Below are 27897 nucleotides of genomic sequence, written 5' to 3'. Positions count from 1 at the left end.
AATGTCTAAAAATTTGCCATTTTTTGACCAAATTATCTGAATGTCCATAAATGGTCTCAAATTACTATATTTCATGAGATCGATGCAAAAAAATGAGAAAAATTCACCCTTGCCAACAGAGAACAACCCTACTTTGCTGCAAACTCTATTCAGTTGCATCAGCAGATAGGCGAGGTCTGATTGGGTTTTTTGTTGACAAGGGGCAGTCATCAGTGAACGGCTCTTTTCAGAGCATATGATAACATATCGGAGCCCGGTGCAAAAAGGTCCAATCACTGACAGTTTTAAAACAGTCTAAATGCGGAAGTATAATACATTTCGATTGGAGTTAATATCCACATCTGAATGGTCGACTGCAGATCCGTCGGATAACGCTTTTTCAATGGGAAATGAACTTTGTTGCTTGGATGATGTCACGATGAGGTTAGCATTTATTCCGTGATGAATCCGTATTCATTCCCATCTAGTGCTTTCCTGAGAGTATAGTCGAGGACCATTATGAACAGAAATGGTGCAAATGCGTCCCCCTGCAGTAATCCAGCCTGAATTATGACGTCGTTAGTAATTCCATCTGGTGTGGTAACGTGGGCAACACTGTTCTCATCATACTTATAGGAGTTTCCAATAGCCGCACAGGTTTCTCTGGTACTGCATATGCTCTGAAAATGTCCAGCATTTCCCCAGGATGAATGATAACAAATGCCTTTTTAAAGTTGATGAAGACTAGGGCTGCCTGCAGATTGCTGTTGTTTATCTCTTCAACAATCAAACAGGAGCCAGAAAAGAACTAATTATGTTGAGTAGTAATATGTTGTACTGGTATGTCTGCGCCAATATGGATGATAAGCAGATTCTTCTGTAGTTCCGGCCCTCTCTGAGATCACCGCTTGTTGGGACTGGGACGATATTGAGAATTGACCACTGCTCGGGTTTCCTACCATACAGCAAAGCCTTATTACAAAAATAAGGTTACAACTTTTTAGATCTTCTGGTTGGATTTCATCTTCACCTGCGCTTTTTCCTTTATTGGTGACTTGCTTTGTTGCCTCATTGTCGTCCTGATCGAAGACATCTGTAGTATGTCAAAATCCCGATGCACCTGCTCTATCAACCCATCCTTTAATATTGGGTGGTGACTGGTGGATTCCCAAGCAGCTGCTAAAAATTATGTCTGTGAAAATGGTAATATCAAGCTGTGTTTCCCCATTGATTTGACCTTTCGTGTCAGTTCTCCTTCCACTGATCTCGTTTATCAGGGGTTCTTCATTTGCATAAATTACCTAAGTTGCAGCACAACATCTCGTGGAATATCCATCCCAACTGGCCATTTGCGTCTCGTATATCTAAAGTGAATATAAAATAAATGAAATAAACATGCATTATTATTGTACATAAAATGTACATTTAAAATAATAATTTACCTATTGCATTAAGTAAAACATTAAATAATCATATTTCACGATAAATATGTATGTAATTTTGAGGAAGCCTTTCCTGAAATATACATCCGTTAGACACAATGTCTATTCACTATTACCGTAATTAAACACTGGCATACAGGGTGTCCCTGAAAGAACTGTATCGTCGGAAACTGATTTTTTGGGTATTTTAACGCATAAACCAAACAACTAAATAACTGATGTGGTTAAGCAATATATCTGCTATCACATACTTTTTGAATTTTGACAATTGACCGCTCCGTTTTTGAGATATAAGAATTTTACGAAACTACCTCATTTTCAGTCCGTTCCACGGAGCTCGCGGAGTCAAATATTTGTCAATGACAATTGAGGCCTCATGCGCAAATGATGTGCAGTGATTAGCATTTTGAATGCAGATCATCGATTGATATTTCAATCCGTGGAATGGTTTGAAAATGAGGGAGTATCGTAAAATTCTTGTTATGTTATAGCTTATTTATTCCTTAACCACACTAGTTATTTGTTTTGCTTAGTTAAAATGTTAAAATACCCAAACAATTACGTTTCCGACGATACAGTTCTTTCAGGTACACCCTGTATATGACATGAATAATTAAACTTTTGAAACATTACTGAGTGGTCGTTAACGACTTAATATCAGTAAAATATGTCATTTTCTTAATATGATCATTATATTGAGTATCGGTGGCCTAGGGCACTAGACCAAAGATTACTGGGTTGTGGGTTCGAACTCTGGCATTACCAACGTGTTGTGTCCTTGGACAAGACACTTTATCTCGCTTCTCATTCCACCCAGGTGTTAATGGGGAGCTGTTAGGGGGGTTGTCAAAATACTTTGCGCAGTTTTATTATGGGATGATATACTAGTATCCGAACATGGCTGCCAACTGACGTGATATATCCTAGTGGTAGCGAAATATATGTAACAAACGCTTTGATAAACATTACAAAGGCGCTGTATAAATTCCTTGATTGATTATTTTGTTATAAGCCATAAAATATTTGAAACTGCAATATCTTAAACTCATGTTTTCATCTGTATCTTACCCAAGTTTCATGTTGTGTTTCCTACACACGTTCAGGAGATCCCGTAGGTCTGCTTCATGCAGATTGAAATCCATAAGATAGAGTCTTTGCATCTGCGCTGCCATGGGTTGCAGACTGGACATGAATGACTGCCACGACGACCTGTTCATTGTTGGTATGGTGCTTGCACAAGCTGTATTTTGGGACTTCTTGATTCTCGCGAGAAACCTCAACAGACGTGACTGAGTGCTACTCACATCAGCGTTGTCATCAGCATATGATGATAGAGTAATCGTATGTAGATTTGAGAGAGATTTGATTACCTTTCCCAAGCACAACACCAGGTCATCTACATAATGGCTTCTATACATCTCCAGCCATTCTAATACTACGAGTTTTCCCATCGTCATCGCCAATTTCCTATGTATCTTCTTACTCATACCATCGACATCAATCCACAACACCTTCAATCGACGCGCGTATGGCAGTGTACTCACTAGTGTCTTACCAGTATCATCATCCATGTAATTACCTTTCATACGTAATACGGTGAGATTGGTGCCGATTTGTGGTATTGCTTGGGCCAGGGCTGTCATGTTGCTTGCTGGTGCCCACATGTGATCCATCTTCAAATCATGTAGATCAGGTAATGACTTTGTCAAGTTAAGAATAACCTGGCTATCCTCAGCATCGTTATATGATGTATCTAGAAGATGAAGATTTGGTATACATTGCGGTAGACACATCATGATGCCATTCAGCGCTTCTTTACTCAATCCAGTGTCTGCAAGTTTCAGTTGTGTGAGATGGTTCAGATGACCTTGTTCAATGACAGTTCGAAGTTTCTGTCCCGAATCCTTCAATTTGATATTGGTCAAATCAAGTTCTTCTAATCTTGTGTACTTGACTGTATCTAGTACCGGATCGGTATTTATTTGACTCACTGATGAATGCCAGGTTTTGAAATACTCCCATAGCCAAATCAAACGGAGTCCGTTTGCAGCGTCCGATCCAACGACTTTAGTGAAATTCTCTAAATTACTTGAATTTTGAATACCTTCTACATATTCCTTATAAACTTGCTCAATCTCGTTATTCGTGGGTATCAAGTTTACATTACATTGAACGGTATCCGAAATTTCGTCTACTATTGCCGTTGTTTTGCCATACCACGTGCAAATACCAGGTATTGGTATTTGAACAATTTTGATTTTTGTTATAACCGTCTGAGCTTGAAGGCATGATAAGAAATGGGCAATAGCCTCGCTTGTGTATGGTGACAACCCTAAAAACTGCAGTTTTCCTGTTGGAAACAATTCAGCCAATAGTTTGTTAAACTGACCAGTCGAACCGCTCTCGTAGTTACACAGTAAACATGTTTCTAAGAATTCTTGAACAAGTTTAGCTTTGTCTGGTTCTCTCAGTGTGTTTGCGTAGTAGTCTAGAACATCGTCAATCAGTTCAAGTCTCATGATTTCAACTAGTTTCTCCAGAATAAGTTTCGCTGCTTTGAGACTACTTCCACAGGCAAATCTTAGCACCATCTGTACACTTAGACATTTCTGAGCTGAATCTAACATCTGAAGCTTTCTCTTGAATTCATCGGTGTTTGTGTCCGCTAAATGAGACAAGTATTTACCGGCACACTTTTCTTGAGCGGATTTGTGAAAGAAAACGACAGATTTCTGCTCGTGAGCCTCACTTCGTGGAATAGATTTATAAGTTGATGACATTTTTTCAATGGAAATTATGCCAATTTTGCATCCGTCCTCTACGCATTCTGCCGATGTAAGTTCTGTCACCTCTTCGTACGGAAACACGAGTCTATTTTGGGGTGGCCAAAGACCAAGACAGGCACATTCTCCTAGTTGCGCAATCACCTCCTCAAGTGAAAGTCGAGACACTATTTTCATGTTCTGTTGTTTAGCAAGAAAGTGGTTGTGCAATATACGAAAAATTGCCGTGTATAGATCGTCGATTTTGTTTGGAATGTCCTCTTCGTTTGCTTCATTCCATAAGAGGCATAAAAAGCTGAGCCATGAGTGGGACCGACGCTATCTGAATCAAGTTATTGTTTTTGATATAATCCCACAGCCTTTCTCCGGAATCTGGGGATTCTTGAAAAGTCTTCATGACATATTCTCTCACGTGTTTTTCAGAGAAACCTCCTACATCAATTTTGGCATAAACGTTATTGAGAACAGAAAAATCAGACGCTCTCCAGTGCCTTGATGAAACAAGAACTCGACAACTGGTCACATACCTATTTGCTACAGTATCAACAACATTACCACCAACAGTTTGATTGCTACCAAGAATCTCTCCACGACTGAACTCATCATAAGAATCCAACAAGATCATGACACTATCAGGGTTTTGTTCCAAGAAACACCTTATAGACTCCTTGGATATTTTGGTGTCTATTGGCAGTAACTGGTGAAGAATGGCTTCTTCCAGATTCGAAGTATACTGCATCCATCTCATGTTCAAGACAAAGAGAAGAGGAATATCTTTCAGAGGAGAGTCGACATTCTGCATTGCCCAATCATAAGCAATCTTTTTCAGAAGGGTACTTTTTCCAGAACCACCTCTCCCGAGAACCAAAATCCTCTTTGGTAAAATACCATTAACCTGTCTGGTAAATATTTCGTGGTGGGATTTGAGGGGTATTTTAATAGACGCACAAGGCTTAGCCATCTCGTAGTGTATGGATAAATTGGTATAAATTTCATCCATATCCAAATATGTTTCAGAATCTCCCGGATGCTTTGGAATTTTGCACAGAGTTTGTAGATAATGTTCTTTAAGCTGACGCTTACATACATCGATGTCGAGACTGGGTGGTTGATTTTCACCTGTAACGAATTGTAGAATAAATTAGAAATAGTCATCTGATTTAGTCTGAGAGTACTAAATTAAGAGAGGCGCTACATCGGTCGCTCAGCGTGAGCTCGATACCTGTATAAGAGTCTGTTCATCACGCCACAAATCCAAAAGGTGTTTCTGAATATGTAATGATATGAATGAGCTATAATGTGACGTAGCTACGAAAAGGCGCTGTCATTGGATGTATGTGGTTCATTTTCCTATGAGTTATTGTTGTTGTTGTTTTAAATGTTTGTTTTTTTGTCTTTTATATGAACGCACCGCCAATTAAGGCCTGTGCCACTGATATAGGCCTAAAAGCGTCCGTTCAAATAAATAAATAAAATAAAATATGCCCATATTGTTGTTGTTGGGCAGACGTCACGCCGCTCTGCGGAACGGTACAAAAAGGTGACTAATAGAAATATATTACGGATCTTGGCAGCAGACAGATTGCGCTGTTCTTTGACCCTGACTGTTTGTCACGTCGACCTAGATAAACACGTACAAGCAGGGGATGCGACTGTGCCACAGGTTTTGTCTTTGGAATCGGTATAGGCAATTTGTACAGAGTGCCGCTAGCCTGATTTAGTATTTTTATCCAAGAGGATCAGTCGTTCAACAATGTGAATTCTTCTTCATGATTTGGTAGGTCTATGGGATTCACAAAGATGTAACAGTTTCCTGGGTCATGTAATCAGAATAATAATAACTAGAGTTGCTGTGTTTCAAGAAACACGAATATCTGCATGATTTTTGACCAATTTATTACTCTCAAATAGGTCTTTTTTTACTAATTTTGGTAACTGTAGAGGATAATTTGACCCGCTGACCTCTGGATGAATAATTTTGAACCAATGCACCATGTATGACCTTTGATCTCAACCGGCATAAACAATATATTACTTTAAATCCACTGACTTTTCTGAACAACTATATGACATGTGGATGACCTATGACTCCAAATAATGGAAACAATGCCCCTTATACCAACCCTTGTCTGAAATTTGACCCCATATAGCTGGGTACAACATATATTAATCATGGATAAGTGGTTCTTCTCATCACCAAGTTTGTTGATCATTGCACGAAATTTACTGTAGGAGTAGTATATATTTATAAGGTTTTCAAAAAATGCCACATAATAACCCCCAGATGTCCATTGACCCTATTATGAAGTGGACTAGCGGTTCTTCTGACAAAGTTGGGTGGTTATATCATGTAATTGAGAGCTGAAGTAGAATATTGAAGACTTTCACAAAATGACCCCAGCTATGATGACATTTAACGCCTATCACCTTACTAAAATGACCATATGAATCATTTTACAACTGGTCTTAAAATGGCCATATGAATCATTTTAGTTCAGTAATATCATCATCTGTTGTTTTTCAGGGTTTTTTTTATTTTAAGGTTACGCAAGGTTTTTAAAATTATGATAAACTTCTAAGGTTATGCAAGGTTTGTACATTGTAAAAGAAACATTTTTGGGGGCTTAAGGGATCTGGAATGAGCGTTTTGAGCGTTTCGACAGTATTTTTTGTGGGACATTAGAGCACATCAGACATATCGAATTGAATTCTGAATACGAAGAATGTCTTTCTGATATCAAATAATTTTCATTTTTTGAAATTCACAATATAATACAAATTTTATGACAAATTATTAAAATTTGATATTTTTCACATTTTTGATATATAACAGTCCTCGAAGTAAATTTTATAAATCTTATGACATATTCTTAAAGTGTATGTAGCTGGGAGACCTACCTTTTTTTGGTGTTTTGGGGAAAAAATCCATATCTTCAATACGAAAGGTCAAAATTTTCAATTAATCGTCGGCTTTTCATCCCACCTACATACACTTTAAGTATAAATCATCAGATTTATAAAGTTTATTTCGAGTACTGTTAAATATCAAAAATATCACAATTTTAAATCATTTGCCATAAAATGTGTATTACATTGCGAATTTCAAAAAATCAAAATTATCTGATATCAGAAGGACATTCTTCGTATTCAGAATGCAATTCAATATGTCTGATGTGCTCTAATGTCCCACAATAAATACTGTCCAAACGTTCATACCCCACCCCTTAAAAACATAAAGGCAGGGCTTTGGTCGCTGGCTTGATAGTAAAGACTTACAACGAATGGAGTTCCAATATAGAAGAGCCCCGCAGGGCATGAAAGCAAGGTGAATGAAATGGGTGTCTCTAAGTATGACAGACAGACAGCCCGTCACCCATTTCATATGTTACCTTCTTTATAAAAGCACAGTAATTGGGCAAATTTCTTTCTGATTATTTGAATTATCTGAAGGAAATACAGTACCAGTACTTACCAGGAATTTCCTTTGTGTTGCCCTCTAGCACCTTCAACTTCTCGTCAATTAGTTCTAACACCATTTCTTTTGCAGCTTCGCTGAGAGGACTTAGTGCTTGTTGTTTCATATGTGCATTTACTGGCGATGTCTGAATCTGCAGAATAAGTTAGGAAAAGTGTTAAAGTAAGTACACATGCTCTATAATTCAGCTAGACAAACACTCTTATCATGATAGGGATTGGTCTGCGTAAAATCTCATCTTGTGAAGGGTTTGCAAGTTCACCTCAGTTTGATCTTGGCGATGCCTCTATCAGGAGAGAAATATTATAATTTGACATTTTTTGCGTACGTTTGTCGATGTGAATGAAAATGCATTGATGGGGCCCTGTTGTCTACATTTTGTCGATACATTTTCGCGGCAGATAAAAACAGCATAATTGTTTTCGACAACTTTCGCTGCAACACACAAGAAGCATAAAACCATACTACCCTACACATTCGGTTTGAGAATAACAAATGCCACCTCAATTTTATTTCTAAACCTAATACTAAATCTCAGCATGCTCAGCACTAAAATATCTAAATCCTAAACCTCACCCACCCACTTACCCCATAATGCGATATGATTCGTTGATGTGTGTGTGTGTAGTTGACCGTCCCAGGTCCACACGTCGTGTACGCACTGTGTGATCAACATCATTGCATACGTGTTCGAGAGAAAGGCGCTATAACTGATAATAGCGATATTAGCGCTCTTTTTTATACTAGACGCAATTGCGCTATTTTGTCATTCGTTTCTACACATAATTGCGATAATAGCACTGCTATTATCAAAAGTGCTAATTTCGCTATTATCAGTGTAGAAGAAAATCAGTTTGGTGAAAATGGCTCTTAGACAAAATTGCGCAATTATGCAATTTTCACTTTACCCCACCACTCAAGTGATAATAGCGCTATTTCGCTATTTTCAAAAATGGCCTTTAGGCAAAATTGCGCAATTATGCAATTTTCACTTTACCCCACCACTCAAGTGATGATAGCGCTATTTCGCTATTTTCAAAAATGGCCTTTAGACAAAATTGCGCAATTATGCAATTTTCACTTTACCCCACCACTCAAGTGATGATAGCGCTATTTCGCTATTTTCAAAATGGCCTTTAGACAAAATTGCGCAATTATGCAATTTTCACTTTACCCCACCACTCAAGTGATAATAGCGCTATTTCGCTATTTTCAAAAATGGCCTTTAGGCAAAATTGCGCAATTATGCAATTTTCACTTTACCCCACCACTCAAGTGATGATAGCGCTATTTCGCTATTTTCAAAAATGGCCTTTAGACAAAATTGCGCAATTATGCAATTTTCACTTTACCCCACCACTCAAGTGATAATAGCGCTATTTCGCTATTTTCAAAAATGGCCTTTAGACAAAATTGCGCAATTTTGCAATTTTCACTTTACCCCACCACTCAAGTGATAATAGCGCTATTTCGCTATTTTCAAAAATGGCCTTTAGACAAAATTGCGCAATTTTGCAATTTTCACTTTACCCCACCACTCAAGTGATAATAGCGCTATTTCGCTATTTTCAAAAATGGCCTTTAGACAAAATTGCGCAATTATGCAATTTTCACTTTACCCCACCACTCAAGTGATAATAGCGCTATTACGCTATTTTCAAAAATGGCCTTTAGACAAAATTGCGCAATTATTACCCCACCACTCAAGTGATAATAGCGCTATTTCGCTATTTTCAAAATGGCCTTTAGACAAAATTGCGCAATTTTGCAATTTTCACTTTACCCCACCACTCAAGTGATAATAGCGCTATTTCGCTATTTTCAAAAATGGCCTTTAGACAAAATTGCGCAATTATGCAATTTTCACTTTACCCCACCACTCAAGTGATAATAGCGCTATTACGCTATTTTCAAAAATGGCCTTTAGACAAAATTGCGCAATTATTACCCCACCACTCAAGTGATAATAGCGCTATTTCGCTATTTTCAAAAATGGCCTTTAGACAAAATTGCGCAATTTTGCAATTTTCACTTTACCCCACCACTCAAGTGATAATAGCGCTATTACGCTATTTTTAAAACTGGCGATTATACAAAATTGCGCAATTATGCAATTTTCACTTTACCCCACCACGCAAGTGATAATAGCGCTATTTCACTATTTTCAAAAATGGCCTTTAGACAAAATTGCGCAATTTTGAATTTTTCACATTACCGCACCACTCAAGTGATAATAGCGCTATTCCGCTATTTTCAAAAGTCGAAAATGCGTATCTGTCTGACCTAACACGTAGCGGAATCGAAATGCGTAAACATTAGACGTAACAGTTCTGCACCCTTGCGATGGTCCAGAATTTTGAATCGGCAATAAAAATATCCGATCTTTCCGATCAAAAACACAAAGTTACAAGTTTAAACATACTATTGTATTGACAAAATACAATATTGCCAAACAATATAGAATAGAACTTTCCACGTTAAGTTGTCACATCTTCTTCTTCTTCTTCTTCGGTTGAGTCGGCATACTCAGACTAATTGCTGTATGTTCGCCAACTTTACAAAGGTTTCAGAGGAATTGGACTGTCAGAGATACACGATTCTTACTAGATGTTTGTTCTGTTTTCGGAGTCTTCACTTTTCTTGGATGCTTTGGTTTCAGTTTGGTTTGTCTTGGTTACTTCAGTTTCTTTGGTTTCTTCTTTGTTTGTTACTTCAGTTGCTTTGGTTTCTTTGCTTGTCTTGGTTACTTCAGTTGCTTTGGTTTCTTCTTTGCTTGTTACTTCAGTTGCTTTGGTTTCTTTGCTTGTCTTGGTTACTTCAGTTGCTTTGGTTTCTTCTTTGCTTGTTACTTCAGTTGCTTTGGTTTCTTTGCTTGTCTTGGTTACTTCAGTTGCTTTGGTTTCTTCTTTGCTTGTTACTTCAGTTGCTTTGGCTTCTTTGCTTGTTTTGGTTACTTCAGTTGCTTTGGTTTTTTTTGCTTGTCTTAGTTACTTCAGTAGCTTTGGTTTCTGTTTGACTTGTCTTGGTTACTTCAGTTGCTTTGGTTTCTTCTTTGCTTGTTACTTCAGTTGCCTTGGTTTCTTTGCTTGTCTTGGTAACTTCAGTTTCTTTGGTTCCCAATTTGTACATTCTGCTTTTGAAGATGTCTAATGACTTGGCTTCCCTGGTTTCTGAGTCCAGACTGTTCCATTCCCATGATGCTCTTGGGAAAAAGGAGTGTTTATACACATCCTTTGTTGGGTACATTTGATGAAGGTTTGTGCTACTTCTGTTCCGTGTTGCCACCCCTGTGGTCTCAGCCTTTTGGAAGTGTTGTTCTGCCTTAATTCCGACTAGCCCGTTGATGGTCTTGTACGTCATAGTCATTCTTGCTTTCTGCCTTCTGACTTCCAGGGACTCCCATTCCAAGTCCTTCAACATCTGAGTCACGCTACTCTTTTGTTTGAAGTCACCTTTGCAGAATCTGGCTGCCTTTCTCTGCACTCCCTCGACCCGATTGACATGTTTCTTTTTGAATGGATCCCATGCACAGGTACCATATTCAAGGATGGGTCTAACAAGTGTTTTGTACGCTGTTTCCTTTACTGCTAGGGGACAAAACCACAAGTTCCTCCTTAGTACTCCTAGCACTCTGTTTGCCTTGCTGACTGTCTTGTCTATGTGTACATCCCAACTGAGTTTATTGTCAAACTCCACTCCCAGATACGGATTTGATTGTACTTCCTCAAGTTGTTGGTTACAGAATTTGTAGCTCAGGTCTGGAGGTTGCTTTCTGTTTGTGAACTTCATGATGTAGCACTTGGATGCATTGAATTCCATGGCCCAGTTGTTCTGCCATTCTTCAAGGAGTTTGAGATCTGCCTGCAAAGTTGCAAGCTCCTCTTCTGTATTTCCAGATGCATATACCACACAATCGTCCGCAAACAGACGAGCTTTGTTGTGTAATTTGCTTGGTAGATCGTTGATATATATGAGGAACTGTAGTGGGCCTGTGACCGTGCCTTGTGGTACACTGGATGTAACTCTCTTTGGTCTTGACTCAGCACCATTGCACACTACTTTCTGAGTGCGTTCAGTTAGAAAGTGTCTGATCCACTGCAAGATGGAACCCCGTATTCCGTAGTGCTCTAGCTTTCCTAACAATCTCTCATGAGGCACTTTGTCAAAAGCTTTGGCAAAGTCCAGTATTGCCATATGGATGGTTTCACCTTTTTCCAGGCTCTTGGCTATGTCATCTATTGTTAGGATCAGTTGAGTCTCGGTGGAGTGCTTTGACCTAAATCCATGTTGGTTGTCAACCAGGACTTCATGGTGTTCTAGATGTTTCATCACATGAGAGTGGACTATGTGCTCAAGCACCTTGCATACCACACTGGTCAGAGATACCGGTCGGTAGTTGCTCGCCTCAGTCTTCGGACCTTTTTATAAATCCCACACACGTTGGCCTCTCTCCACTGCCTTGGTACAAAGCCTTCATTGATTGAGGTCTGAAATACGTCTGTCAGCATTGGTGTTAACTCTACTGCTACCATCTTCAGAGACCAGGGCATAACCCATCTGGGCCCGGTGCTTTGTTGTCTTTCAGCTCCTGCAGTTGCTTGAGTACCCCATTTTCAGTGATAATCAACTGTGCGATGGAGGGCGTTGGTTCGCCATCAAGTCTAGGAATATTGGTTTTGTCTTCTTGGGTAAAGACTCCAGTGAACTGTTTATTCAGAACTTCTGCCTTTTCCCTGTCATCTGTTATGATCTTATTGCCATCTTTCAGATCGCCAATTCTCACAGACTCTTTCTTGAGTTTGTTTATGAAGGACCAAAATGCTTTCGGGTCATCCGTCATGTCACTGGTGAGTTTGTCTCTGATAAAATCACGCCTGGCCTTGTTTAAGGCTCTCCTTGTCATATGACAACACTCTCTGTAGGCCTTCCAGTCACTGTCTTTATGGGTTATCTTCGCCTTATTATAAAGCCTCTGCTTTTTCCTTGTAAGTCTCCTCATGGTTCTGTTGAACCAAGGTAATTGCCTCCTGTTTTTACTCCTCTTGGTGGGGATGTGATCTTGCATTATTCTTTTAAGTTCACTCTCCAGGTAGTCCCACTTTTCTTGAACTGAATTTTCCGCCTTTTCCTCATACTTTTGTTGAAGGTCTGTGAGTTCTTTCTTGATTTTATCTTGGTCAGCTTTGTTCCTCTGATATACCAATCGAGATGGTGCTCCTTTCTCTTGACTATCAGGTTTAGTTGGACATCCACTCTATGATGGTCACCTAAACCAACTTCCACTGATACCTCATTGATGATACTTGTATTATTGGTTAGCACCAGGTCCAGAATGTTGTCTCCTCTGGTTGGTTTATCTACGAACTGTTCTAGGCCATTATCTTGTATAATGCCAAGAAGCTTTTCTGCTGTTGCCTTTGAATAAATGTGGTTTGCGATGACATTTGGGCCTTCCCAACATATGTTCGGCTGGTTGAAGTCTCCTGTTATGATAATGTCACTGATCTTGGACTTGGCATTGATTTTTTGCAGCGAGTTCTCTAATTTTTCTACTGTCTCGATGTCACTGTGATCTCTTTTGTACACCGTCCCAATCAGTAGAGGCCGCCTGCTTGTTATATCTAGTTGACACCATAAAATTTCACCTGATCCTCCAACTCCGCTCTTCTGTTGACATTCAGGTCACTACGGTAGAATAGGAGTACTCCTCCATGAGGATCACCTTTTCTGTCTTTACGATGGACATGGTAACCTTCTGGTGTGATCTCCGAGTCGGGGATACTGGGGTCCAACCATGTTTCGTTGCCTGCTATTAGGTCTGGACTTGTCTGGTGTATTAATACTTCAAGGTCTGCCTTCTTGTTGTTAATGCTCTGGTAATTAATTGATATTAATTTCAAACTGTTTCTCAACACTGGCTTCACCTTTTTCTTCCTCTGCTCTGTAACTTCTTCTGCTTCTGAGGTTGTTGATTTTGTGCTGTCCAAATCTGACAGTGAAAAGTTGACAATATCGCATGCTGGGCACATCCACTGTATTTCCTGTTCCAACTCTATCTTGTTGTAATCATCCTCGTGCACATCACCACAATGGGCATGTGTCCATCCCATACATTTGTCACATTCAAGAGCTTTCTGTCCGTTCAACACTGGGTTCGCACACATGGTGCATGGTGCCATACAGTCTGTACAATACCAATCCATTTCGTTTGCTGACATCTGACGAAAATCGTGAAGCGAAATGCCCGCACACTTGATATGCTGCCATTGTTTACAATCCTGGCACTGAATTTTTGTTTTTGTCAATCTTCTTTCACACACTCCACAATACTGGTCACCATAAAGAGACTGTGTCCCCATTGTCCTTAAACTGAGTTTCCAAGTACAAGCTATCCACGGTTGTTGATAACTGTCTGCTGTGATTCATATAGAGTCGCTATACTCACCACACAAGAAACCAAAGCACTGCAATACTTGCTCTGCTGTAGATGTTGTACTGCCGCTGAATTAAGTCTTACCCCAAATACAGCTCTGTAACCTCTACAATTCACTTCTACTCAATGCACGGCCTTAATGCACTACTTTCTACTGAGTGCAGTACTGTACCACTCTCCAAGGGTTACATGCACAAGATCCACTACTCACTCACCTCCTCTTCTTCTGGTATGACTATCTGCAAACCACCATACACTGATCTTTTCCACAGAATTTTGCGGGAAGATTTCACTACCCTCTGGCTGATGGTCTGCTACAATGAACACCTTCTGAAATGTGTTCAGTGCACTGAATGCACTACAAAAACACTACTCACTCACCTCCTCTTCTTCTGGTATTACTATCTGCAAACCACCATACATGTACTCCGATCTTTTCCACAGAATTTTGTGGGAAGATTTCACTACCCTCTGGCTGATGGTCTACTACAATGTACACCTTCTGAAACGTGTTCAGTGCACTGGATGCACTACAAAAAACACAAAGCTCACTGCCTGTACCAGTTCACCAATGGAGCACAATACTTCCTCACTTTCTGCTGAGCTCGCCTCTGTTCTTGTCCTCTGCTGCGAAGAGTCGTCCTCACTTTCCTTTGCGATGAGGTTTGTACATGAACACCACTGACTCACTGATATGATATACGTTGCTGATACGCAAATATCCCAATTACACAACTTCTGTAACTGCTCTTGCTACTGATGATAACTTAGATATGGTACACTGTTTATTTGAATCGATGATAGCACTATCTCACAATAAGCTAACTATATGTACACTGTACTGGTGGTGGTTACACAAAACATCAATTGCATGTACTTTCAACATAAATTGCACCAACAAATTTCCACAATCGTCGATCTCCTACTCCTGTCTTCTGCTACTAGCAAGCTCTCTTTGCACTGTTACACAAATAAATACACTGTACTGGTACTAACTGGTTGCACAAATTCACAAATGTTGCACTGCAAGCGTAAACTTGATCAAATTGTATTGTTTTTGTATCTGCTTCTGACGTTATAAATATTATGAGTTTTTTGAAAACATAAATTGCACACTTCACAAATTGCACCAACAAAGTTCCACAAATGTCGTTCTGCTGCTCCTGGTTTCTGCTGCTAGCAATGTCTCTATAATGTTGACTTAAATATTTGCACTGGGTCACAATAACTACACTGAACTGGTACTGGTTGCACAAATTCACTAGTGTTGCACACACATAAAACATCAATAAATATTGTTTTTGTAAATCTGCTTCTGATGCATGATATGGGTTTTTTGAAAACATAAATTTCACACTTCACAAATTGCACCAACAAGATTCCACAAATGTCGTTCTGCTGCTCCTGGTTTCTGCTGCTAGCAATGTCTCTATAATGTTGACTTAAATATTTGCACTGGGTCACAATAACCACACTGAACTGGTACTGGGTGCACAAATTCACCAGTGTTGCACACATGTAAATATCAATAAATATTGTTTTTGTAAAACTGCTTCTGATGCTCTAATTTTTGAAAACATAAATTGCACACCTATATTTGCACTGTAACACGATAACTACACTGTATTGGTTCACAAGTTCACAAGTGTTGCACAAACGTAAACATCAATAAATATTGTTCTTGTAAAATCTGCTTCTTCTGCTGCTATAAATTTTTGTAGATTTGAGAACATAGATTGCACACTTCACACATAAATTGTACTGTATCACAATAACTACTCTGTACTCCTGAATGGCGTTCTGCTGCTTCTGACTTCTGCTGGCGGTATCGCTATATTGACTTATAATATTTGCACTGAATCACGATGTTACTACACTGTACGGGTACTGGTTTCACGAATTCACTGAAGTTGCATGATACATAAACATCAAAAATCAGTGGCGTAGCTAGGGGTGGGCAGGGTGGGCGGCTCGCCCACCCTGGAAAAATCTGGGGGAAATTTTGGAGCGAGAAGGGGAAAAAAGAGAAAGGAAAGGGAAGAAAAAAGAAAAGAAGGGGAATAAGAAGGGAAAAGAAAGGAAAGAAGAGAAAAGAAAAAGAAAAAAAAAAGAAAGAAGGAAAGGAAGAAGAAAAGGAAGTGGGAATGGGGAAAGAAAGGGTCAAGAGGGAAGGAAAAGCAATGTCAAAGAGGGAAATGAAAAAACAAAAGGGAAGCCTAAGAGGGATGAGGGAAGGAATAGGAAAGGGGAAGAAAAGAGGGGAAAAAAGACTTGCATGTTTATTGTGGGGAAGCATGGCAATGCACAGGGGGAAGGAGTGTAAGAAAGGGGAAGAAATTGAAAAATATGAAAAAGGACAGGGAATTTTAGGAAGTGATTTGAGGGGAAGTAATTTAAGTGAGTGTAATGTAAGGGGAAGGAATTAGACAAAGGGGAAGAAATTGAAGAATATGAAGAAGACGGAAAAAGAAAGAATGGAAACCTTGGAACATAAAGGGGAAGTAATTGGAAAGTAATTTAATGGAAGGGGGAAGGAATGAGAGAAAGGGGAAGAAATTGAAGAATGTAAAGAAGAAGGAAAGAGAACGAAGGGGAGAAGGGGGAAATAATTTAAGTGAATGTAATAGTGAATGTAACAACTTGTTAAATCAACTCAAGAATATCAATAATATTGTTTTATTGTATTGTTCTTACATTGTAAATTCACTTTTGTTTCCTTTCAGATAATTTTTTACATGGCAAAATTTTCACATAAAAACGTTACAAATGTATGCAAGGAGGCTTCTCCTCATGGTATAAAAATGCCCAAAACCCAAGGGGCTTCCGGGGGCTTCGCCCCCTGGACCCCCACCAGGGACCCTAAAGCGGGCCTTTTCAGTTCAGATAATTCTAAAATCAAAATTTTACATTTTTACATGGCAAAATTTTTACATAAAAACGTTACAAATGTATGTAAGGAGGCTTCTCCTCATGGTATAAAAATGCCCAAAACCCATGAGCTTCCGGGGGCTTCGCCCCCTGGACCCCCACCAAGGGCCCTAAAGCGGGCCCCTGGACCCCACGCCAGTTGTCGCTTCGCTCTATTTATTTATTAACTTGGGGGAAATTTTGGAGCCTTGCCCACCCTGGCAAAGAGGTCTGGCTACGCCCCTGTCAAAAATATAAGTTGACAGTTCCACCAATAATATGTTGCACGAGACGTATAACATCAAAATTAAATCTGGTTTCCGTTTTGGTAAAAGTTTCGTAAGTAGAAGAGACACCAAGAAATATTTTCATCACTAAAACATCAAAACACTGGTAAAAAGTATCAATGATACATTAAAAGTTTCCACTTAGCGTGTTTACTGCTTCTCCAGTTGGTCGTCAGCTCCAATGACGTCGTCTTGTTTCACTTGTGTTAGATTCCCGTCATTTCTGCTCCTTAAAAACACGCAACTATCACACGTACTATTGCACAAAACTCCACCAAATCACTTTCTTGTGGTAACACTCTTGATCGGCGTTCTGCTACTCCTGTCTTCTGCTAGCAAGGTCTCTATAATGTTGATTAAAATATTTGCACTGTTACACAATTTTACACTGTACTCACTGGTTGCACAAGTTCACTAATGTTGCACTAGACGTAAACATCAAACAAGGATGATTTGCAACTACTTCCAACATAAATTGCACCACAAATTTCCACAATCGTTGTTCTGCTAATCTGCTTACTCCTGTCTTCTGCTACTAGCAATCTTAAATGCTGACTAGAATATTTGCACTGACTAACACGGTAACTACACTGTACTGGTACTGACGTTAACATCAAAACTAAGTCTGCATGCTGCATTCATGTTTTTTGATAAAAGTTTTGTAAGTAAAAAACACCAAGAAAATGTTCATCACTAAAACATCATAACACTGGTAAAAAGTATCATTTGGTACATTAAAAGTTTCCACTTAGCGTGTTTACTGCCTCTCCGGTTGGTCGTCAGCTCCAATGTCGTCGTCTCGTTCCGCTTGAGTTGGTTTCCCGCTGTTTCTGCACCTTGAATACACACAACTATTCCACACTTACTACTGCACAAAATTCCACCAAAATCACTTTTCCAAACGCTGAGGTGATATTACAACACTACACATGAAGAACAACATCAAATGGATCCACTGGTTGGTTTAATAATATCCCAGAATAGGTGCCACTCCTCCAAATGGTCTCCTAACGCTATGCGCAGGGTTGCTGAATTCTGCACCTGTGATCTCTTCTCCTCTTGCTTTATGACGACATCAGGTAAAAAACACTCAAATACGTAGAAAATGTTATAAAAACTGCACTACACAACACACAACGGTCTTCTAAGATGTTCCTTTTATAAAATATCTATGGATGGGTTCACGAAAAGGAAGATTTTAGCTGATATTTTTCAAGTTCTCCGTTATTGCAGGAAATACGGTTACCAAACATTGGGAAAGTTCGCAATGCAATTCCCATTCGAACGTGTGGGAAACTGAAAGTGCATTATAATATTAATAAGACAGGCTATCTTTTGATTCGCGTGATAGACACTTGTAAGGGTAACACTACAGTAAGGAATGTGTGTTATTAACTGCAATGTCAATGAAAACAAACGAAGTTACCTGCTTTGAATACATTAGGCTTCCGTTACATTCTTGTATGTTTTTGTTTGTTTACTCATCGTGGAGCTGCATGTGAAAGGTTCCGATTATCATGATTGTTTGTTTACGATCATGTGATGAATCATGTGATTAAACGGGACTGTCACCATTTTGTAGAGTGGGGGCGCTATGTTTATTTAATAATAACAGACGATGCTGGACATGACATGTGTGTTTTGTCGTGTTTTATAGTTTATGTTGTAGTCTTTTTTTCGGATAAGCCGTCGTAGCTCGTCGTCGTGGTCTGCAATAATGATGAGGCCGTCGGCGTGGTGGGAGGGCTAAAATTGGTAAATGGCGTTTCAAAAATAGTTGCCCCTATGTTTGGCCCCTTCCATTTTGTTCCATTGCAAAGTCGTTGATGAATATTTACGCGGTTACTTGGTGTGTAGGCCTATTTTTGTCATGTACAAATTTTTTCAATGTGTGTGTGTACAATTTATATGCAATTGTTTAGTTCAAAATTGCGCTAATTTCAAAATGGGGTTGATAATTGCGCTAATTTGGAAAAGTTATTATCATAATTGCGCTATTTTCATGGAGCATTTTGAAAGTTTCATAATTGCAACGTTTAATTCATAATTGCGCTAATTTCAAAAGATGGTTGATAATTGCGCTAATTTCAACAAATTCTTATCATAATTGCGCTAATTTCAAAGCCTCACATTGATAATTGCATATTAGCAGTCAGTGTTGCTATTCTGTGTTAATATCGCTATTGTCAGTTCCAGCGCCTTTATGGAGAGTGTTCGACTATAATAAACCGTCTTATTAAGACGGTTTATTCAAAATCTCGGATTTTGACAAAACTACGGCACATAAAGTCGTAATTTTTGCAGGGTATCTTTGCTTACTAAAATACAATACAATCGTGTAAAAACCAGAATTTAAAAAAATATTGAGGGCGTCCTCCTCAGTAAATGTTACAATATGGTTTTAACTAAGAAGAAACAGATATACTACTCGTCGTTTAAGGGGGTACTACACCCCTGCCCAATTTTGTGCCTATTTTTGCATTTTGCTCAAAAATTATAGCGCATTGGTGACAAGTAAGATATGTATATTATAAGGGCAAGGACTACAACTACTGCATTGGAAATTTTATTTCAGCACAGACAACAGTTGTGGAGTTACAGTCAAAAATGAGGGAAACCAATATTTGATCAATAACTACTTGCCTTGATTTGATGAATTTTCAGTGCAGTAGTTGTAGTCCTTGCCCCTATAATATAAGCTAATATACAGATCTTACTTACCACCAATGCGCTAGGCACATTGGCCAGGGGTGTAGTACCCCCTTAAAGCAACCGTAAAACTTCTTCGAAATTTCTGTTACCAAAAGCGTATATAATAATAACAACCAAGCACAAAAAGGATATTCCACACGTAGGCCTACCTGTGTTATATCGAGTTGTATCCGATCCACTATATCTTGCGTGAAATACCTAGGAGATAAACAAGGAATGAGGTCGTGGATGTCAGCAAAGTACCTTGCGGTGACAGTATCGTCTAATTCCATGTTTTTCTTGATGTTTAGATGGCAAAGCTCAGTCCGTACCTTAAAAACCTGTAAATTTGAAGGCATTAATAGTACCAATTAACCAATATACATTCTATTCTATTCTATTCTATTCTATTCTATTCTATTCTATACTATACAAGCATTTATAAGCGCTCTACAAAGAACACAGCGCTTTACAATGAAAAACATATAACAGCAAGAAAATACAAATCAAAGCACAAAGAGAAAAAGTGAGCAAAAAAAATCAACATGGGAATAAAAATGTTTTCAAGATACGCTTGAACACAGATCTCCATAGGCACGTTATTCCAAATGCGAGGAGCACCGACAGCAAAGGAAGAATCACCCGCCTTTTTGTGAGATCTCGGAGTGAACAGGCGGATGCAGCCGGTGTGAGAGCGGAGTCGGCGTCTATATTGTTATTGCTTGAGCACCGCAAAGTGTCTTTTGTTTAATATTTCCATACCTTTTGGAGTTGATCATAGAAGGCTTGGTTCCCTTGATGATATGGTGCAAAGTGCATTGCAAACATAAGTAAACTTGCAGCATCAAAGTCATATAAACTGTCGTATAGTTGACCTTGTGGTAGCCTAAGTACGAAAATTTTAGCGACCTCCATCGGATCCTTACAGAATAACGTCGGGTCAACGTTATTCCACTTCATTGAGACGGTGTTGGATTGTGGGAAATAAGCCTGCTCTATCGCTTTTCTCCAAGCTACACAACTCTGACAGAATCCCTTCTTTTGGGTTGGTTTTCCATTGTTTGGACATGACTGGGTACACGTATTCAAGTTCCGTAGACGTCTTTCATGCCAGTCTTCGAGAACCTTCTGGAGGCTTGGAAGGATTTCCGAGCAGACCAGCTGGACAGCTTCCCCGACAGCTTCATGACATCGTACGAAGTTATCCATGCTTGGTCATGGCTTGGGCTTGGTATCAACTGTCAAATGAAAATGTACACAAATGTAGTTGCTGTTAATGCATGAAGTTAGTGCTCTGGTGCAGATATGTGGAAAGAAAAAATACAAACAAACAACAAGTTTTAAACTTCTGATTTATACCTAACAATCCTGAAGTATGCTAATTCCCAGGCACACTCAAGAAGGGATAACACGGAATCTGTGAAATCGTAATCAGTAAAACTTGTTCTTTAGCATAAGTTTATTGTAACCTCATCAGCAAGCTCCATTGTAAGATGAGTGGTAAACACAGATGATTTAAATATTCACGTTGCTTTTTAAGTACATACACCAGCCAAGAATTCCTTCAAAAAGATATATCTGGGAGTGTGGAGTTGGAATTGAGGTCAAAGGCCAATATAACCATCAGCAGCTTTCGGCCGCATCCAAGAGTCTTTCTTGAATGACTACCCAGCAAACACAAAAACGTTTTTAAAACGTTTTAAATAAGTTATATTTTGGGTTTGGGTTTAGGTAAAAACGTTTTAATAACATTAAAATGTCGGGTTATATAAAGGTCATGAAATCTTTTAAAACGTTTTGTATGAAAACACACTACAACAATATTTTTTAAATGTTTTCGAAATGTCATTGTAAACTATTTTTGCAAACATTTTTGGCCAAATATTTTGTCAACACTTTATAACATTATGTTAAATATGTTAAAATATTTGCACCCAGCAAACACAGAAATGTTCTTAAAATGTTTTTTACAAAACGTTTTAATAACATTTAAATGTCGGGTTATATAAAGGTCGTGAAAATATTTTAAAAACGTTATTGTAAATATTTTGGGCAAACATTTTTCAACCCCAAAATAACATTCTGTTTAGAATGATTTGTACCAAGTTTTCAAAAATGTTTTTGGAATGTTATTAAAACGTTTTATATTTTTGGACCACAACCTTTGGAATACCAAAGGTTGTGGTCTATGCCACCCAGGTGCTCTACAAAGACTCCAATAGTGCCGTTATGGTAGATGGCAGTATCTCAGAGCCTTTCCAAGTAACAACTGGAGTGCTTCAGGGTGATGTGTTGGCACCATTCCTGTTCATTATCCTGGTAGACTACCTTCTGATGAAATCAACTTCTGGAATTGTTACCTACCCACGTCGGTCAAGCAGGTATCCTGCCAAGATGCTGAATGACCTGGATTTTGCTGATGATATTGCCCTGCTGGAATCTTCCATAGACCGGGCCCAGTCACAGCTTACTAGGACTGCAACTGCAGCAGCAGATCTAGGCCTTGTCATCAGCGCACCTAAGACAGAATATATGACTGCAAACTGTAACGCCCAACCAGCACTTGAAGTCTATGGTAGTACCATCAACCATGTCACAGACTTCAAGTATTTGGGATCCAAGATGGACTCTAGTGTTGGAGACCTAAAAAGAAGAAAAGCACTAGCCTGGGCAGCTTTCTGGAAACTGGAACGCCTTTGGAGAAGCCCGTCCCTGCCAATCGAAACAAAAATCAAGCTGTTTCAGACAACGTGTGTTACTGTCTTTCTGTACGGGTGCGAGTCATGGGTAATTACCAAGGACATGGAAAACAAGATCAATGCATTTGCAACATCTTGCTACAGAGTTATATTAAACATCAAGCGTGTGGATCGGATTCCAAATGAAACATCTACAACCTGACCAACACCACTCCACTGGTTGCCAGAGTCAAGATTCATCAACTCAAATTTCTCGGCCATATACTGCGTCTTGAAGATGGCGAGCCTGTGAAAGAATATGCGCTTTATATTCCACCACATGGGAAGAGGAAACCTGGCCAGCCGCGCACACTGTACTTACAGTATGTCCGGCACCTCCTGGGAGATACTGAAGGGATGCTGCAGCCAAACAAAATTGTTTCGCTTGCCCAAGATCGCATTAATTGGAGAAAGCTTGTAGTCGCCTGCTCCGCAGCCGACTGATGATGATGATACCCTTTATATAACCCGACATTTAAATGTTTTCTGTAAAACATTTGTGTTTGCTGTGCAGTAAATTACCAACAAATGTTATTTAATGTCAGTTATGAAAACGTTTTATACCATTAATGTACCCTTTATATAACCCGACATTTAAACGTTTTCTTTTATAACCTATTGCGAATGATGTCGAAAACGTTTTGTGTTTGCTGGGTATATCCGACTGTCAGTATTCATTGTGGGTATTGGTGTACAGAAAACCTATTGCATGCTGTCTCAAAACGGTATACAATACGAAAGGTCAAAATTTGCAATTGATCGTCGGCTTTTCATCCCAGCTACATACACTTTAAGTACATATCATTAGATTTATAAAGTTTACTTCGAGGACTGTTAAATATCAATTTTTAATCATATGACATAAAATGTGTATATCACGAATTAAAAAAAAAAATCAAAATTATTTGATATCAAGACATTCTTCGTATTCAGAATGCAATTCGATATGTCTGATGTGCTCTCATGTCCCACAAAAAGTACTGTCTAAACCTTCATACCCCAGCCCCCCCTTTTTTTTTTTTTTTTTTTAATTGTTAAGTGTCATATAATATATTGGAGCATGTTGAAAATTTATACCAAATCTGAACAATTCCCTGCATATATTCATTTGTACAAAATTGAACAGGCTAAGATCATGTGTATAACGAATTTCAGGGTAATATATCGTGGGTCTTTTCGTGTTGTTCCTAAAACCAATGACCGTGAAAACAATAACAGGACAGGGCAGGAACTGAATACGGACAAAAGTTTGAAGCGTACGTTTGCATGGGGGTAATTTTTTAAAACTTAATAAAAGATGGAAAGGCAACTATTGGTGACACCGACGGTATTTGGAAGGTGATTCAGTAGAATAGAATAATAGAACTGAAAAAATATTTCAAAAGTTTGTTCCTATTTATGCAAAATTGAACAGGCTAAGTCAGGTCATTTTGTGTTATTGTTCCTAAAACCAATGACCGTGAAACAAGTACAGATAATTATATTCCTTTAATATAAGTTAAGGCTAAATATTTCAATAATTTTCTCTGTCACTTTCGTATTTTACAACAATCAATTGCTTTTGCAAGCAGCATTCCACTGATCTTGCTCTTCTTAATAGACAAGTAAGAATGCAACAATGTTTAATTTTCTTGTACCTGTACCTTAGCTTATTTTGGGGATATAACTAGCAAAAATGTTTACGGCAAGATCGTCATACGTTACAGGGTAGATGTAAATGTCCTGACTAAAGCCATCGAGTCAACAGCATAATGCAATGTCAGTTGGCTCTACTGGTATAATGAAAGACAAAGATAAAGACAATTTATCGCGTCTGACGTCACCTGTCAATCAAACTCGAGCACGGTTTGTTTACAAGTGTCGTGATGATGACTTGCTGAACGCGGATTTATAACCGGGCGCCTTATTGTTAATTTTGCACCTTTCGACATGCAAACCATCTCAAAAGTTAGTTCTTTATAGTAGGAAACTTTCTTTGGTGAAAGCACCATGTCCACAATGCCTAGAAAAGCTGCTTTTTGCCTTGTAAAAGTACGGAATTTTTCGCCATTTGCTGCTATTCCTTTTCTCCGATCAGCACCAGATAGATCGGTCTTCCTTTTACGCGCTGATTAACCTGTGTAAACCAATCAAGGATCGTAATTGACAGTGACATCAGACGCGATAAATTGTTTTTATCTCTGTCTTTAATTATAGTGGTTGCCTCTCCTGGTGACTGTGTTTCTAGTCTTTTCAGGATCGTTGAAAGAGTTTGCTCTTGACCAGCTAGCGATGATGTTTGTTACTTGCCACACAGCCAGGGGCGTAGCCAGCTTTCTTGGTCAGGAGGGGCAAAATAAAAATGTTGGGGCACAGACGAAAAAAAATGCAGTTGCATCATAGAATATATAATACCGGTTTTGTTTTTTAGAGAGACTGTACATGTCTTCGAGCTTTCATAAAGGCTCTATTGGTGACGATGTGCACATGTAGCGCGCAAAAAATTGTATTACACTATTTTTTGCTCATGATCGAGATGAAAAGGGCTTTATTGTGATAAAAAAAATATATTTTACACTATTTTGGGGCAAATTTTGGTGGAAAAGAAATCATTGGTGTAGATATCATGTTTGTTCCCACAGACAATATACGTTATTTCCATGATCATAAGAAATTCCCCACAAAATTTCGGCAGAGCGTGCCAACTGTTTCAAGAACTTTTTCCGAGATTGTAGATAATGAAGAATAATGTTCTGAAGGGGTGTGAGTGATCCAGAAGATTAACACACAACGAAAGAATTCAGTACAACCGAAAACGACAACAAGTATGTAGTTAATATGTTGCCATTTGTGGTGGCCATTTCAGTGGTCATCTTGACTAAGTAGCTCGCTAAAGCACACTGAAACACAGTGCAGTGATTACATTCTTTTATCAAAGACAACTATTACATTTTTTCAAGTAACACTTTTAAGTAACATTATCTGAGGCTTTGTGGCTGATATCATACCATTCTTTTTGGTGGCCATTTTGAAAAGCGCCTTCAACTGTGACCTCCTGGTACCTTCCTAGTAATATCTTGACTTAGCTTTACATTACTGCCATCAATAATAAACCAAAATATGGTTAATTATTCCTCATAAGTGACTAATTTAACCATATAATATATATGCTTTTCATTGCGGATTTTGGCGGCCATTTTGAAAATCGCCCTCAACTGTGACCTTCTGATAACTTCCTATTAATACCTTGACTTGTTAAATACATTACTTTCATCAATAATTATCCAAAATCTAGTCAATTATATCTTTTATGGGATTATTTTAACCGTATAGTTGCTTTTCATTGGATTTTGGCAGCCATTAAACATGTTAAAAAAAGTCCTCACAGGAGGATACAGGCTTTTTACCTCATATATTCTTGTTCCCCATGAAAAACTGGTCCAGAAACACTATGTGAACATTTCTCCTTTTGTATGGTACCTAGCTCATTTTTAACCTGGTCTATGCTCGATTTTTATGTTGTCAAGCCAGCTTTTGGGGGATCTACCTCTTGGCCTGTGTCCTGGTATTCTACCTTAAGACATACTAGAATATCTATCCTATGGGATTCGTACGATGTGTCCAAAGTACATGTAGAAGCTAGTAGAAGAGTCGTTTGGCTTTGATTTTGTCTAGGATTGTGAAGTGCCTATTTGTTGCCTCCCTGATTGATGTGTTCCTCAGTCTATCTCTTCTCTTGTCCATCGTAATTTCGTAAACAAGATATTTCTAAGACCAGCAATCTCCTTTCATCTCTTTTCTTGTGCGTCCAAGCTTCTGAGCCATGCCAAGGGGGTGACACTAAATTCACGGTTGTTCTATTAGCAACGCAAAATCTATGAAAAATTCAGCTGGTTTACTAGCTAGAAAGTGAGGCCAGTTATCGATCCGTTATAGCTCGTTATGAATAATTCGTGTTCGACCCCTTGGATCATGTTAATTGAGTTTGGCAAATAACAACGTTGTTAGTTTTGTGAACTTTGCCTGTTCAATGAGAGTATAGCGCGCCCCAATACATCTGGGCGCAAAACAGGCGAAAACGATCCAGTTTAATGAAATGGCGGACGGGTATTCCCATCAGGCACCAGTGATATGTTTTTTCAAAGAAAGTCTACTAATTTGATATGAAATGACATTTTGCAATAGCAAAGTCAAAATTAGGACTTGCTGTCAATAATATGAAGGAAACATGTGACAGAGGCAAGGTGGGAAATACAAGTAGTATTTAAGTTATGAATAACCTTTGATACCCGACCTGACCTTCCATCATGGCGCCTTATTCGTTTTTATGTATTTCTATTATGCTCTCAAGTAAAATAAATTACCAATCTGCTCTGAGCAGACAATGTTACTTGGCTCCCAGCATGAATTATTGATTTTATACGGAAGTAAAGAAATGCACAGTGTATGTGCATGATGTGCAAGCATACTCCAAATATTTACGGTAAATCTGAATAGTGGTCACATGTTAACATATCATGTGTTCGGGAAATCACGTGGCAACATTTTAAGATTTCAGGCTTGTTTACTAGTTAATTGCCATTTGTACTCTTTATTATTTATCTTTGTTAATTAACATATATTTTAAATGCTGATGAATCGTGGTTGGCTACCCACGATATCTGTTAAATTCAATATTTTATGAATATAATTCTACCACGCAGAGGGGGTCACGCAGCAGAATTTCACATCACCTGACTTAGCTACATTTCGAAGCTCTGCTCTTCAAATTCATGTAAATTTCAAAGTTTATACATTTAATATATTTAATATGATACTAATTTTTTTGTTATAACCAACTGGTACACGAAATATACTAGCTTATTACCTATACAGAAAGGTAATTATCAGCCTTCACTCAGCAAATTGACATGCCCGGCATATGCAGCCATTCTCCGTCTGGATAACATGACTGTCGCCCTCAATACGTCTGGGCGCAAATTTAAATAACAATACGCTATTTACATATCAATGCGGCCTCATGCTAATTAAAGCTGCCCCATCCAGGAGTTCATCTATGGCCATGCTATTGACATCCGGCAACACCCTCAGAATATTCACAAGTTCCACATATTTAACAGTGGCGTAGATTTCCTGTTGACATTGGGGGGATGGGGTTGGAAATTTTTTCTTGAAGTAATGTG

At 38.7% G+C, this 27897-nt stretch overlaps 2 protein-coding genes across 2 annotated transcripts; both read right to left on the bottom strand.

Annotated features, from left to right (window-relative positions):
* Window positions 1–4450, bottom strand: LOC140136945 (uncharacterized). The gene is made up of 2 exons (XM_072158599.1): window positions 2490–4450; window positions 1–1343 (listed from the first exon to the last, which is right to left on the bottom strand). The coding sequence occupies exons 1-2, from the start codon at window positions 4379–4381 to the stop codon at window positions 1277–1279; spliced, it is 1959 nt and encodes a 652-aa protein (XP_072014700.1). The 5' UTR covers window positions 4382–4450; the 3' UTR covers window positions 1–1276.
* Window positions 4402–21206, bottom strand: LOC140136977 (uncharacterized). The gene is made up of 4 exons (XM_072158640.1): window positions 20760–21206; window positions 20168–20338; window positions 7677–7812; window positions 4402–5323 (listed from the first exon to the last, which is right to left on the bottom strand). Exons 1-4 carry the CDS (start codon window positions 21204–21206, stop codon window positions 4476–4478), a joined length of 1602 nt encoding a protein of 533 aa, XP_072014741.1. The 3' UTR covers window positions 4402–4475.
* Between the last annotated feature and the right edge of the window lie 6691 nt (window positions 21207–27897).

This window comes from Amphiura filiformis, chromosome 17, assembly GCF_039555335.1.
Source record: "Amphiura filiformis chromosome 17, Afil_fr2py, whole genome shotgun sequence".
Taxonomy (NCBI): domain Eukaryota; kingdom Metazoa; phylum Echinodermata; class Ophiuroidea; order Amphilepidida; family Amphiuridae; genus Amphiura; species Amphiura filiformis.
The sequence above is the reverse complement of the archived record's forward strand: the minus strand, read 5'-3'. Positions and strand labels throughout refer to the sequence as shown.